The following is a 14,398-nucleotide window of genomic DNA, read 5'->3' as shown; positions in this document are numbered from 1 at the left end:
ATGTTGGTGATAAATTTCATTTTAACTTTAGTTCAGAAAGCCCTCAACAATTTTACTTTAGTGCAAATGAAACAAAAAAACAACCCAGTGTTCCTACACTCACAAAAACTTTGAGTCTTTCATTCGGAAGCCTGAGTGCACAACACAGCCTCCTCACTTACTCCTACATCTGAACTTATCAACTGAGCTTTAATGTTCACTCACAGTGACCGCTGTTTTATAAATCATCCAGCAGGTGGCAGCACAGGAGCTTCCAGCATCACATGATGTTGGAAATGTCTCAGGAGGTCTAGATTAAAGGCTTGGTGACAATGGAGTGTTAAAAGCTGTGCTGTTGTTGTTAATACTTGAGGTCACATGAGGCTGGTGCTTTCATCGTCTTAATCACAGAAGAAGAAAAAATACTGAGGTTTCAGAAAAGCTGCCAGCTGGTCCATTTTGGGAGATGTTGGGATGAATTTGTCTGTTTACAGTTTTCTACAAACCAAAAGAGCAGCAATCACAACAATGAGTACAAGAAGTAAAAAGCCAGGAGCTCCCAGCCCAGCTCACAGTACACACCAGCTCAGACATTCCTGTCGGTCAGTGCTCTGCTTTGATTAAATGCACCTAAAGAAAATCAAAATTGATTTTAATCATGTTAGAAATCCAAAAATCTTGCCAATGCCCTGAGACTTTGCTGGCAGTTTTTACCAAAAGTCCAAACCAAGTCTTGTTCTTCAGATTCTTGTTACCAAACCAAGCAGCAATACAGAAAGAAATAATAGGTTCAATAAAACTTCTGAAAAACAAGGACAACGTGCCAGATGATACATTAAAAGATCTCATTTTCCTTAAAAAGAACAGACTTTGGTGAACTTCTTTGTTAGTGGCATCAACATGAGGCTCAAAACACAGTTCAGCAGCAAAGCTTCTGTTAATCCATCAGAGCCACACACACAGGGATCTTTATCTCATTAAAATGTTTATAATGACTGAAAGCAGACAGGAAGTGTTGGGAGCTTCCCACCCGGCTGTTAGACGGCTATGTCGCAGCAAAACAGTGAAACGGTTTGACTTTCTTTGTCTCTCTTGAATTTTGTTAATGAACAACAACTTATTAATAAATGAAATCATGTGAATCCAAAACAGCCTCAGGGTAACTCATTTTGTGTGTTTGCTCTTAGTTTATCTATACAGTAGCAACACACTGAGGAGACTGTGCACATTTCACATGAGAGCAGGAACTTGGCACTAACATATGTACAGAGCCGGTTCTGACCGGTCAGAGAGCTGATTTGATATCTATTCTTCTCCTGTTAAATTAATGATGCAGCTTCTTTTTTTCAGCAGCAGTTTTTCCCTTTTATTTTAAGAAGAACCATCTGTTTCCTGTTTGGCTGAACTAAATTATTTCATACTATACATCATGACAAGAAATACTTTTATGAAATTAAACAGAACAAGACATGCAACAACTGGCACATTATTTCAAATCTCAGGCCTGAGCTGTGGTTAAAATGCCACAAAACAAAAACATCCCTCCTTTGTCTTTGATTAATCATTTTTCCTTGACTTTGAAGAAAAGTTGTTTGTTTGTTTTTTCTTAGCCGGCTGCTTCATAAAGTGGTGGTGGACGTTTTTTACGAGGTTTAACCAGGATGAAACTTCCTGAAGTTGAACTACTCATATTTCACTGATACACAAACTATGCTGTTTCTTGCACATCATATAAACATGTACCTATAATATAATGTCTCTATAGAGGTTAAAAAAATACATACTTGTGTTTTCCTCTCCCTGCTGATCCACTTTATCCTTTCCTATTTTAAAGCTTCAGGTATCTCTAAAGTCAAATGAGTGAATGATTAATCAACCGCACCCTATATTAGACTTTGTCAATATGGCGTAGTGGGTGTAGATTCGAAGAAAGTGAGAAAAACTGCAACTGGTTGGCAGTGAGGGGAGGAAGACAGGACAAAGACACAGTGTGTAAGAGAAACAAGTATTAATAATAACTAATAATTAAATGCAGAGTTGTGTGTAAGAACAGAGTGAAACATTTGACTGCAGAAGAAACACTCAGTGCATCATGGGAATCCCCCAGCAGCCTTTTGCAGCATAACTAAGGGAGCATTCAGGGACAGCTGATCCAGCCCTAACTATGTGCTTTATCACAAATGAAAGTTTTAAAACTAGTCTTAAAAGTAGAGATAGTGTCAGTCTCCTGAATCCAAGCTTGTAGCTGATTCAGCAAACAACATAACTAATGAGAATAAAGTGAAGGTGGAATATGTGTGTGTTCACACGCAGACTGTGAGTTGTGTTTCCTTTCTAAGCTGTACTAAGCACATTTATCAGTAACTGATCACTTGACCCCACAGCAGGATGAAGATGTTTCCTGACACAGAGGCGTCTGCACAGGCTCAGTCTGACTTGCAGTTGTAATAAGTCATAAAAAACTCTTATCAGTCATCATCAGGCAGCGAAAACATTTTTACCAAACTAAACTACAACCTGAAACCCACAAAAGTTGGGACATTCTTTAAATTTGAACAAAATGAAAACTAAAAGACATTCAAATTACATGAACCAACATTTATCAGAACACAAATAACATACTACATTTAAAGTGAGATATTTTACATCATCATCCACTGAATGAGCTCATTTCAAATCGCCTGCTACAGGTCTCAGAATAGTTGGGACAGGGGCCTGTTTACCAGGGTGTAGCATCTCCTCTTCTTTTCATATCAGTTTGAAGGTGTCTGAGCATCAAACTTATGACTTGCTGGAGTTTTGGTGTTGCTTTGATAAAGGTTTCAGTCACATTTGTAATATATACTGATTTATTTTTATCTTCTTTTTTCATTCATGTATTTGTTTTATTGTTATTGTTATTTATTTCTTTGTCTGTTTATTGTATGGTTTTTAAATTTTATTTATGGTTTTTAACTGATGTGCAGCTTGTAAGCAGAGCCTGAGCTCTTTAACTTCATGAGACTGTCACATGTTTGTCTTTGGAATGAGATGCATCTCATACAGTCAGTATCAGTGTGGGAGGCCTTTCAACTCTCTTTGCTCACAGTGTGGTTTATGCTGTGAAGCATAACTTTGCTCCCTTCCCCCCTTCATGAAGCTTCTTTTGAAACACAGTGAAGAGGGACTTAGTTCTACTCTTCTCTGACAAAGTTATGCTGTTGTAGCTGCAATATGTGGTTTTGTGTTGTCCTGCTCAAATACAAACAAGGCCTTCCCTGAAATAGACATCACTTGGAGGGGAGCATATGTTGCTCTAAAACCTTTATAAACGTTCAGTATTCATAGTTCCTTCCCAAACATACAAGCTGCCCATACCGTATGCACTTACGCACCTCCACACCATCAGAGATGCTGGCTTTTGAACTGAACTCTAGGTCTCCCTCCTCTTTAGCTCGGAGAATGTGGCATACGCGATTACCAAGAGGAATGTCAAACTTGGATTTGTCTGAACACAGAAGTCTTTCCCACTTTGAAACAGTCCACTTCAAATGAGTCTTTTGAAGGGTCTCTGCCTGTCTAAAAGAGCATTTTTGAGACTTACATTAGGCATCAAATTTGAAATGATTGGATTGTAAAATTTCTCAGTTTTAACATGTGTTATTTATGTTCTGTTGTGAAAAATGTTTGGCTCATGGGATTTGAAAGTCTTAATTTTCAAAATTAGAGATTTTTTTTTTAATTTAGGGTAATAAAATTAACTTCCTGTTCTATTGTAGTTAATAATTTTTAAAGTTAAAAAAAAAAAAAAAAAAAAAAAAGAAAGAAAAAGAAAACAGATCCCTTATTTTTTCTCCCCAATAATTTAGTTTCTTTTTTAACCAAAATGTTTTGGTTTTTTTTTCCCCCCACATCTAGTTTTAGTTAAACTAAATAACTGGATTCACTGGTTAAAAGGTCTTGTAGTTCATAAAGTCTCTTAGCTCACCTTCATTAAAATCTACACCTTCCTCACATTTCCCTGCACTTGCTGGATGTGCCATCTTTCTATTCAACTGCAGTATGAACATCCTGGTTCTCTCTCCCTCGTGTATTCTCTGGTGTGATGGAATAACACCAATAACCAGCACCCAAAGGTTTAACCACTGAGAATCTGAGTTTATTGATACCAGACAGACCAAAAATGCAACAAACAGCTTTTATTAACAGTTCTGCAGGACAGAAAACCAACCATGGCTCCAGTCACACTGATCACAGTCAGTATCAGGATCAAAGTACTGAAGAGGAGAATTTATTAAAAAAAAAAAAAAAAAAAAAAAAAAAACCCACACACATTTCACCAAGTAAATTTTAAACAACAATCTGATTTCCAAACTGCTGCTTTCAGTGCACAGCAACAATAAAACTGTACATAAATGCTAAGAATTTTGATTTCATTTCTTACTGACATGAACATACAAATCACCTGATAATAAACAACAACATCATAGTTTTTTTAGATGCAGTGAACACATAATTTAGCCTGAAGTGTCCCAGTCTATAGAAAGCTGGTATACTTTCAGTGTTGTGTTAATATGACAGCTGAATTTACAGGATAAAACAATGTTGTCTTTACCTGGTCCAAACCAGCCAACATGTTGGTGTGTTCGTACAGAGTTGTGTGGTCTGGTGTTTCAAGTCTAAATCATTTTATTACATTTAACAGTTACATATTGTCCTTTCATCATCACAGGTTTTTATAACCCACAATCATGTCTTAGGTAACATTAAGTCACCAAATCAGATTTAGCTGTCCACATGATTGGTACAAACAGGACAATGTTTTTTTTGAATTGCTCTCAGTCTGGCTCATCACCTGGGACCTGTTTGTCATGGGAGACCCTACCAGGAGCTGAACGCTCCAGACAACTCAGCTCCCAGGATCGTCTGAGCTCACAAACCCCTCCACCACGATAAGGTGGCAATTCAAAGAGGGGGATGAAAGGGGAAGAGGAAGGGAAATTATATTACTGCCGATGTTACATGAGCCTCTGCTCGTCTACAGAAACAATGTTGTATCCGTTCGTGACAAGATGGAACAAGAAATGTGTTTTGTCTTTTTTCAGGATTTTTATACATGACAAAGGCCACAAAAATCACCACAGCTGACAGTCCAATGATGACTCCAATGATCAGTCCCACAGGTCGATTCTCTACTGGCGGACCTGCAGGTGAGAAACAGGTGTGAGGTGTCAGCTGTCAGGTAGGTGATGAGTGAAGAACAGAACAGAATCCATTTCCTCTTCAAACTGCTGTCAGACATTATCTACTGCACTCTGATCACATCACTCAGACCAGCTGCTTTCTACAAAGTCTCATCAACAACATCTTTAGAAACAAACATCAACAACCAGGAAGCAGCTTCACCTCTGATCACACACACACACACACTCAGCTCTACTCACTCACCTGGAGGATCAACAACACGAAGGTAGATGATGGTGATGGACTTCCATGAGTGTGTTTCTTCCATGAAGATACGACACTCGTATGTTCCAGTGTCATCAGTCGTCATGTCCTTCAGAATCAAAGACACGTCTCCATCCTTCATTTTTCTCTCCTGCAGATCAACTCGATTCATAAAAGATAAATGCTGGCTGTGTGGGTCAAAGTGCCCGTCGCGGTTTAAAAGTACATATTCTGGCTTTAAGTCAAATCTGCTCCACTCTACAGCTATGAAGGATGTGTTTGAAGCTCGACATGGCAGAGTGATGTTCTGTCCAGATTTAATTGTGATGTTTTTGTGGTCTGAAAGAATGAAAATACAAAGCAGAGGTTAGAAAGGTTTTAAAATAGAAAGGCTTCCTAGCTCCGCTGAACCACAGGAGGCAGAGTTGACACTGACAGTGACGTTTGGCACAATTTGTTATCAGAGAGAGACATGACTCTCAAAGAGGTATCAGCTGAAAACATTGCAAGAATTCAGTAAGAGTAAAAATGGCAATTTTCCCAGAAACAAAACAAAACAAACAAAAAAAAAAAAAAAAAAAAAAAACACGAGAAAGTAGTCAATCAAATGGAGGACGGAAACATGCATGCAAAAGATGTTGCTGCTCTGGGGCACAGTGGCCGTTCAGGACAGTTTCAACTGATGTAGGCAAGTGCTCTTGTTTTTCTTTGCTTATTGTTGGTTGGAGCATATTTCAGCATTTTTCTCTTTAAGTTGAGGTTGTGTCACTCAACATTGACTTGGATTGAAGCTAGCTAGCCCCACACACACACACACACACACACACACACACACACACGAAGTTTCCTTTTAATGGCATTTGGAGCGAGAATAAATATATAATATACGTATACAGGCAATTTCACATGGCTCTCACTTTGAAATCCAAAACCAGACTGACATTGATCCAGGAGCACTGTGATGATGTGTACTGTTGATTTGAAGTGAAATTAGTCTGTATAAACAGGACATTCTGAATTCAAAGAATGGCTCATAAGCACGTTCCAAGGGCTCTTATTTTGAAATCTAAAAATCAAACTGACTTGATATTGATAATAGTTCTGTGAAAATGTGTACTGTCTACTTAAGGTGAAATTAGTTTGTGGAAACAGGAAGTTCACTTTTAATATCATTTTTAAATGAGACGGGGGGGAAAATAAGGCGAGACTGAAGGGCTTTTATTCTGAAATATGGTGTGGGTTTCTCTCATCACAATATCTAGTATACACACACAAAAAAGCTTCTCGAAGCTGAGGCTGGCTTAACGGCAGCTCACGCAGTTTCGTGTCACCAACGATAATTCACACATCTCTGCTCGCCTTCTGGTTACTGAGAGCTAAAAATAGTTACAAAAATAGTGACTAAATAGTGACTAGAGACTCTGCAAATCCAAGAACCAGCAGGCAGTTTACAGAAACTTTTACACAGAGAAAACAAAAGCCTTCTAACTTAAACATGTGGTTTCTACTTACCTTCATGGGATGAGGCAAGGGTCCATAGCACAGCCGTAAAGACTGTGCGGATGATGTCATCCATGTTCTGTGCGTACACAGAAGGTTGACCTTTTAGTCTTAATTTAGTGGAACAGAGGCACTCTCCGAATCAGTCCGATAGTTTTATGGGCAATGTCTCCTGCTTTGATCCTGTAGACGAGCTTCGGGTTTTATGAAAAAAAGACTACGCACTCAAAATTCAAGACCAAACTAGTGCAACCTTCAGTCATACACACAGAACACAGACGGAACAGCAACAGTCTGTTTCTGGCGCTCCTGCGGTTTTATACCAGTCTGCGGATTGATACCGAAACGTCAGCTCCCCACACTGACTGCGCATGAGAACTATTTTCTTTGATTTTAATTACAGTTATCAAAATAAATAAAATACAAAGCAACTAAACAAAAGACTAAATTATTTTATTTTCTAAACATAAAAAACCCCAAAAGAGATAATGTCTTAAATTATTACAAGCGATTTCTGACCAACACGACTCAGAGTCAACAAGTAAACTTTATCTGACTATGTTTGTTTTTATTGTGCACTCCTGTGGATGCCGTGTTTTATGTGCATAATGTCTTACTCAATGTGCGTGCCATCTGATCAAGATGTTAGAAGATATATATTAATATATATTAATTAATTAATATATATATTAACCTGAGCTAAATATGCATTTAATTAAAAATAGAGGACACAATGATGCCAACAGGATCAAGTCTAAATAGAAAAATATTTCTGCATATTTAGCAAAAATGTGCCATTTCTTCACTCAGTGAGTGAAGAAATGGCAGAAGCAGCTCCCCTGCTTCTGGCTTTCCTGACCCCATGGAGCCATCATCTTCGTCCAATAGGCCGCTGTTTGTGCTGGCCTCATCCAGGTGATGTCTGATGAAGTTGAGACCTGTGGAAAGATGTATGGTTTTCAAAAGAATTAGGTCTGGTCATTATAGTGCTGTAAACACTGCCAAGCTGCAGATGTTTGTTTGGAGCTAGCCTCCAAAAGCTGGCCATACACTGTGCGATTTTTGGCCCATTTTGAGCCAATTTTTCGGTCGCGCAACCGTTTTGGGGAACGGCCCGAGTTCTGCCTTAATTGCGTGTCGTGCATCATTTCAATTTCGCCATCAATTGGATGGCCCTCGCAGCAGATAATCTTTTGCCATCTTGATCAGTTGTGATAAAGAACCACACTGACAAAGTCTTATTTATAGTATTATGCCCCTAATTTGCAGGTGGGACAGGGAATGATAAAATAAAATTTGAATCCCTCAAGAAAGAGGGTAAAATGTGCGGGAATGTCAGAGCAGACGGTGTTGATAGTTGAATTTTCAACAATGTTGCAACTTTGTGCGAGAGCAGGACGGGAAGAAAACACTATCAGCAGCACCAGAAAGGAGGAAGACAGAGTGTGGGAACACAGGACCTACACTTTCAACACTTTTATTAGACCTGGGTCCAGTGGACCCGAACACCTTGTATGTAATGTAAATGCGTGGGGGGAGGTACAGTATGAGGTCATTGAAAATGAGCTCGGATTTATGTTCTTCACAGAAAATAAGCCAAAGCCAATGAATTTCAGGTTGAAACAATAATTAATTGTTTAATTTTTCTTTTGAAAAAACTGAAAACGGGTCTCACAGACCCGAACACCATACAAGGGTTAAGAGTGTGGATTTGGTGTTTTATTCAAATGCAGCTGAGAACAGGTGAGTCTTCAACCTGGATTTAAATAAACTGAGTGTTTCAGCTGATCTGAGGCTTTCTGGGAGTTTGTTCCAGATATAAGGAGCATAAAAGCTGAATGCAGCTTCTCCGTGTCTGGTTCTGACTCTGGGAACTGATAAAAGGTCGGATCCAGATGACCTGAGGGATCATACTGACTAGAGCAGCGCAGATACTGAAGGACCCGTCCCATCCTGGCAACAAACTGTTCCAACTTCTGCAATCTGGTGGAAGGTTCCGCATCTTCCGGGCAAGAACAGAGAGACTCAAGAGGAGCTTCTATCCCCAAGCCATCCGTGCCCTAAACACACACACCCGCCCTCTCACATCATCTATAATTGACTGAGACAGGACTCTCTTCCAGACACTAAACCAAGGCACAATGTACATTTCAATTCCTTTAATTTTAAATATGTTTATATTGTCTATCCTGTAAAATAGTCAGATATCTATTCATATTAATGTACAGAATTCACCTGCTTGCTGCTACTACTGCACATTCACCCAGTGTATATACTATATATATATATATATATAATGTTCTTCCTCTACACCCCCCCCCCCCCCCCCCCCCAATTTGTGCACATGTCGAGGAGCGTGTCAGGTTACATTTCACTGTGTGTTATACTTGTATAACTATGCATGTGACAAATAAAGAACCTTGAACCTTGAACCTTGAATACTGGGTCAGGAGGTCACTGATGTATTTTGGTCCTAAACCATATAGACCAGCATCAGGACTTTAAAGTCTATCCTCTGACGGACAGGCAGCCAGTGTAAAGACCTCAGAGCTGGACTGATGTGGTCCACTTTTTTGGTCTTAGTGAGGACTCGAGCAGCAGAGTTCTGAATGAGCTGTAGTTGTCTGACTGATTTTTTAGGTAGACCTGTAAAGATGCTGTTACAGTAATCAAGCCTACTAAAGATGAATGCATGGACTAGTTTTTCCAGGTCCTGTTGAGACATCAGATCTTTTATCCTTGAAATATTCTTGAGGTGATAGTAAGCTGACTTTGTTATTGTCTTAATGTGTTTTTCTAAGTTTAGGTCTGCATCCATCACTACACCCAAATTTCTCGCCTGGTTTGTGGTTTTTAGATGTATAGATTGAAGTTCTCTGGTGACCTGTAATCGTTTTTCTTTGACACCAAAGACTATTACCTCAGTTTTGTTTTTGTTTAGCTGGAGAAAATTGTGGCACAGCCAGTCATTAATTTCCTCAATGCATTTACCAAGAGCCTGTACAGGGCCTCTGTCTCCTGGTGACATTGTGATATATATTTGTGTGTCATCTGCATAGCTATGATAGTTTTTTTTTGTTGTTCTTTATAATCTGTGGCAGTGGAAGCATGTAAATGTTAAACAGAAGGGGTCCCAAGATGGAACCTTGGGGAACTCCACATGTGATACTTGTCTGCTCAGATGTGAAGTTACCTATTGATACAAAGTATTTCCTGTTTTCTAAGTATGTTTTGAACCAGTTTAGTACAGTTCCTGAAAGACCTGTCCAGTTCTCCAGTCGTTTGAGTAATATGTTGTGGTCAACTGTACCAAATGCTGCACTGAGATCCAGTAAAACTAAGACTGACATTGTTCCACTGTCTGTATTCAGACATATGTCATTAAACACTTTGGTCAGAGTGGTTTCAGTGCTGTGGTTCTGTCTAAAACCTGACTGGAAGGCATCATAGCAGTTATTCTGTTTTAAGAAGTAATTGAGCTGTTGAGAAACTGCTTTTTCAATGATCTTACTTAAAAATGGGAGATTTGAGATCGGCCTGTAGTTGTTCATTTGTGTCTTGTCAAGGTTGTCCTTTTTCAGTATAGGTTTAATTACAGCAGTTTTTAGTGATTCTGGAAACACACCCGACAAGAAAAGTTGACGGCCTGACTCCAAAGTCTTTGAGACCTTTTTGAAAAAACTTGTTGGCAGGACATCTAAACAGCAAGAGGAGGAGTTCAGTTGACCTAAGATGTCCTCCAGGTCTTTGCTGTTAATCGGGTGAAACTGTTTCATGGTGTTTAAACAGTTTTTTGGTGAACACAGTACATAGTCTGGATCTGCTGTTGATGTACCAACTGCTTGTCTTGTCTAATCTTTTGGATTTTTTCTGTGAAGAATTTGGCAAAGTCATTGCAGGCCATGGTCGAATGAAGTTCAGCTGCCACTGACACAGGAGGGTTTGTTAGCCTGTCAACTGTAGAAAATAAGACCCGAGCATTATGGCTGTTTTTAGTGATGATGTCAGAGAAGTAGGACCTTCTTGCACTCCTCAGTTGTAAATTATAATTGTGAAGTTTCTCTTTATAGATGTCATAATGAACCTGGAGGTTTGTTTTTCTCCATCTGCGCTCAGCTTTCCTACACTCTCTTTTTTCATTTTTCACCAGTGTGGAGTTTCTCCATGGAGACTTTTTCCTTCCAGAGATAACCTTCACCTTAATGGGAGCAATAGTATCCATTACATTTAACGTTTTTGCATTGAAGCGATTGATGAGCTCATTGATTGGACCCGTGGACAGGTCAGGTGTTAAGGGGAAGACCTGGTTAAAGATCTCACTACTGTCTTCAGTTATACACCGTTTTGTGATCACTGCTGTTGATATATTTGTGTGGGCTGAGATTTTACTTTCAAAGAAAACACAGTAATGATCAGACAGGCCCACATCAGACACAGTAATGTTTGAAATGCTCAGGCTCTTGGAGATCAGTAGGTCAAGAGTGTGTCCTCTATTATGTGTGGCCTCTGTTACATGCTGAGTCAGCCCAAAGTTGCCCAGAGTGTTGCTCAGGTCTTTAGTCCCTTTGTCCTGAGGGTTGTCCACATGGATGTTAAAATCCCCAACAATAATTACACAGTCAAAATCAACACAGATCACAGACAGCAGTTCACCGAGGTCATTAAAAAAGTCTGTGCAGTATTTGGGAGGCCTGTAAACATTAAGAAACACAACTTTGGATGGGGCCTTCAGCTGTAAAGCCACATATTCAAAAGACTGAAAACTTCCAGGAGATAGCTGCTTACATTGAAATGATTCATTAAATAAGACAGCAACCCCTCCTCCTCTCCTGCTCACCCTGGCCTCACTGATAAAACTGTAGTTAGGAGGGGTCGTCTCGATGAGAACAGCTCCACTGTTACTTTGGTCCAACCAAGTTTTGTTAAAAACATAAAATCAAGGCTGTGCTCAGTGATTAAATCATTAATTAAAAATGTTTTCCCAGCTAAAGATCTAATGTTTAATAAAGCCAATTAAGTGTTTTAGAGGTATTACTTGCCCCCTCGTGTTTGGGAGCAGTCTGTGGCACACAAGGTATGTTTACTATATTTAAAGATCTTTTAGAGTGCAGCTCTCTGTGTTTTGACCAGGCCACATGTCTCCTTCTGTCACCTAAAAGTACAGAGATTTTAAAACCTTCTAGTAAACAGGGTCCCAGCTTCTCCTGGGAAAAGTCACCACTGCCATAATCCTCGCAGCCCGGACCCTCCACACATCACACATCAGACTGCGGAGACAAAGCATGAAGGTGGTAAGGAGGAACTAAGGGGGGCGAGGCTGGGCAATGTGACTTCGATTGCTGTTGAGGGCGGGGCTCGATGGCGAACCTTTGGCTGCTCTGGTGGGGGGTTTATGGGGGACAAAAAGGGATTGGGCCGGGGGGTAGATCTGAGCCCAGCATTGACCCGCTCCATCATCTCCTCAGTGAATTTCAGGTGTGGGGAGGAGGGAGAAAGGGAGGAGAAAGGGAGGGGGAGGAGGGTGATGGCCTGTCAGGGGTTTGGGGGACTGGGGAAGGTCGTGGTCCCTGGTCCTGGTCGTTGATGTTGTTGAGAGAGTTGGAGGCAAATAGGGACCCCTCTTCTTGCCTCTTCTTGCCTCAGATGTCTCTCCTTTCTGAGGCTCTTCCCAGGTGGGGGCAAATGGAGCTCCTCCTCAAGGTTTCTGCTGGGCTTTGTCTGTTCTTGGAGTACTGTTTGTTCCTCTTTATGAGAAAACTCCTCGCTTATCTCAGCCTTGGCACCAAGCACAGATGGATGACGTATGGAATAAAACAAGTTGGAGGTGAACAGTTTCACCCCTGACTTGTTAAAATTAAATCCATTTGCTTTGAACAGATGCCTGCGTTCCCAAAAAATATTAAAGTTGTTGATAAAATGCACTGAGTGGTCAGCACATGCTGATATAAGCCATTTATTCAGTGTAAACAACCTGCTGAATCTCTCGTCTCCTCCTCTGACCGGCGGTACAGGCCCACTGATGAATACAGCTGCATTCAGAGAGTTTACAGTGTTTAATAATCCAGTAAAGTCCCGTTTCAGAACCTCCGACTGTTGTTTGGACACATCGTTTGACCCTGTATGCAGAACAATGTTTGTCACAGTTGGATATTCCTCTGCAATTTGAGGAATTCTCTCCTTCAGGTTCTGGACCATATCCTTAGGAAAGCAGAGGACTTTAGTGTTCTTACCGCACATGCTTTGTACATCCTTTACGGCAGAGTCACCCACAATCAGAGTTTCAGGCCTAGCCTTTAGCTTTCCCTGTGGCCTTTTACTTTTCAACAGATTTTCAGACCTTACTTCGCTACTTTTAGATGGATGGCTGTCCGATATAGATCCAGGGTCCTTTGATAATGGAGCAAAATCTGTTCTGCAGTTTCACATTCAGTTGTTTTGGAGGTTTGTTGTTAACCTTCCTATTCACGGTTGTCCAGTCCTGTTTCCTCCCGTATACAGGGGTAGAAGAGCTTCTCTGTCTCGTAGGAAGTGAAGGCCAGTCGGTTTCAGAGATTTCAGCTCGCTGTGCTCTGCCTGTGAGCCTAGACCTCCCTCTCCCCAGCCACCTCCTCCAGCTTGTCCGGGGGAACACCAAGGTGTTCTCAGGCCATCTGACAGATATAATCTCTCAGCCTGTCAGCCCCAGGGCCTCCCCATGGGACAAGACCAAAACACTGGCACACAATGCTAACTGGAAACTGGTTCAGCAAACAACATAACTCATGCCAGTAAAGTGAAGGTGGTCTGAATACATATGTGTGTTCACATGCACACTGTGAGTTGTGCTTCCTTTCTAATCTCATATTTCCGCTGTACTAAGCAAATTCCTCAGTAACTGATCGCTTGACCCCACAGCAGGATGGAGATGTTTCCTGACACAGAGGGGTCTGCACAGGCTCAGTCACATTTGTAATATATACTGATTTATTTTTATCTTCTTTTTTCATTTATGTATTTGTTTTATTGTTATTTATATTTATTTCTTTGTCTGTTTATTGTATGGTTTTTAAATTTTATTTATGGTTTTTAACTGATGTGCAGCTTGTAAGCAGAGCCTGAGCTCTTTAACTTCATGAGACTGTCACATGTTTGTCTTTGGAATGAGATGCATCTCATACAGTCAGTATCAGTGTGGGAGGCCTTTCAACTCTCTTTGCTCACAGTGTGGTTTATGCTGTGAAGCATAACTTTGCTCCCTTCCCCCCTTCATGAAGCTTCTTTTGAAACACAGTGAAGAAGGACTTAGTTCTACTCTTCTCTGACAAAGTTATGCTGTTGTAATAGCTGCAATATGTGGTTTTGTGTTGTCCTGCTCAAAAGAAACAAGGCCTTCCCTGAAATAGACGTCATCTGGAGGGGAGCAGATGTTGCTCTAAAACTTTCAGCATTCATAGTTCCCTCCCAAACATACAAGCTGCCCATACTATATGCACTTATTGCACCTCCATACCAT

At 40.4% G+C, this 14,398-nt stretch overlaps 1 protein-coding gene across 1 annotated transcript; it reads right to left on the bottom strand.

Moving 5' to 3' along the window:
* Positions 1-4,095: 4,095 nt before the first annotated feature.
* Positions 4,096-7,215, bottom strand: LOC120730579. Its single transcript, XM_040027005.1, has 3 exons — positions 6,919-7,215; positions 5,407-5,745; positions 4,096-5,162 (listed from the first exon to the last, which is right to left on the bottom strand). Exons 1-3 carry the CDS (start codon positions 6,980-6,982, stop codon positions 4,960-4,962), a joined length of 606 nt encoding a protein of 201 aa, XP_039882939.1. The 5' UTR covers positions 6,983-7,215; the 3' UTR covers positions 4,096-4,959.
* Positions 7,216-14,398: the final 7,183 nt, after the last annotated feature.

The sequence above is a fragment of the Simochromis diagramma genome, unplaced genomic scaffold (genome assembly GCF_900408965.1).
Source record: "Simochromis diagramma unplaced genomic scaffold, fSimDia1.1 OVJJ01000780.1, whole genome shotgun sequence".
Lineage (NCBI taxonomy): Eukaryota > Metazoa > Chordata > Actinopteri > Cichliformes > Cichlidae > Simochromis > Simochromis diagramma.
The sequence above is the reverse complement of the archived record's forward strand: the minus strand, read 5'-3'. Positions and strand labels throughout refer to the sequence as shown.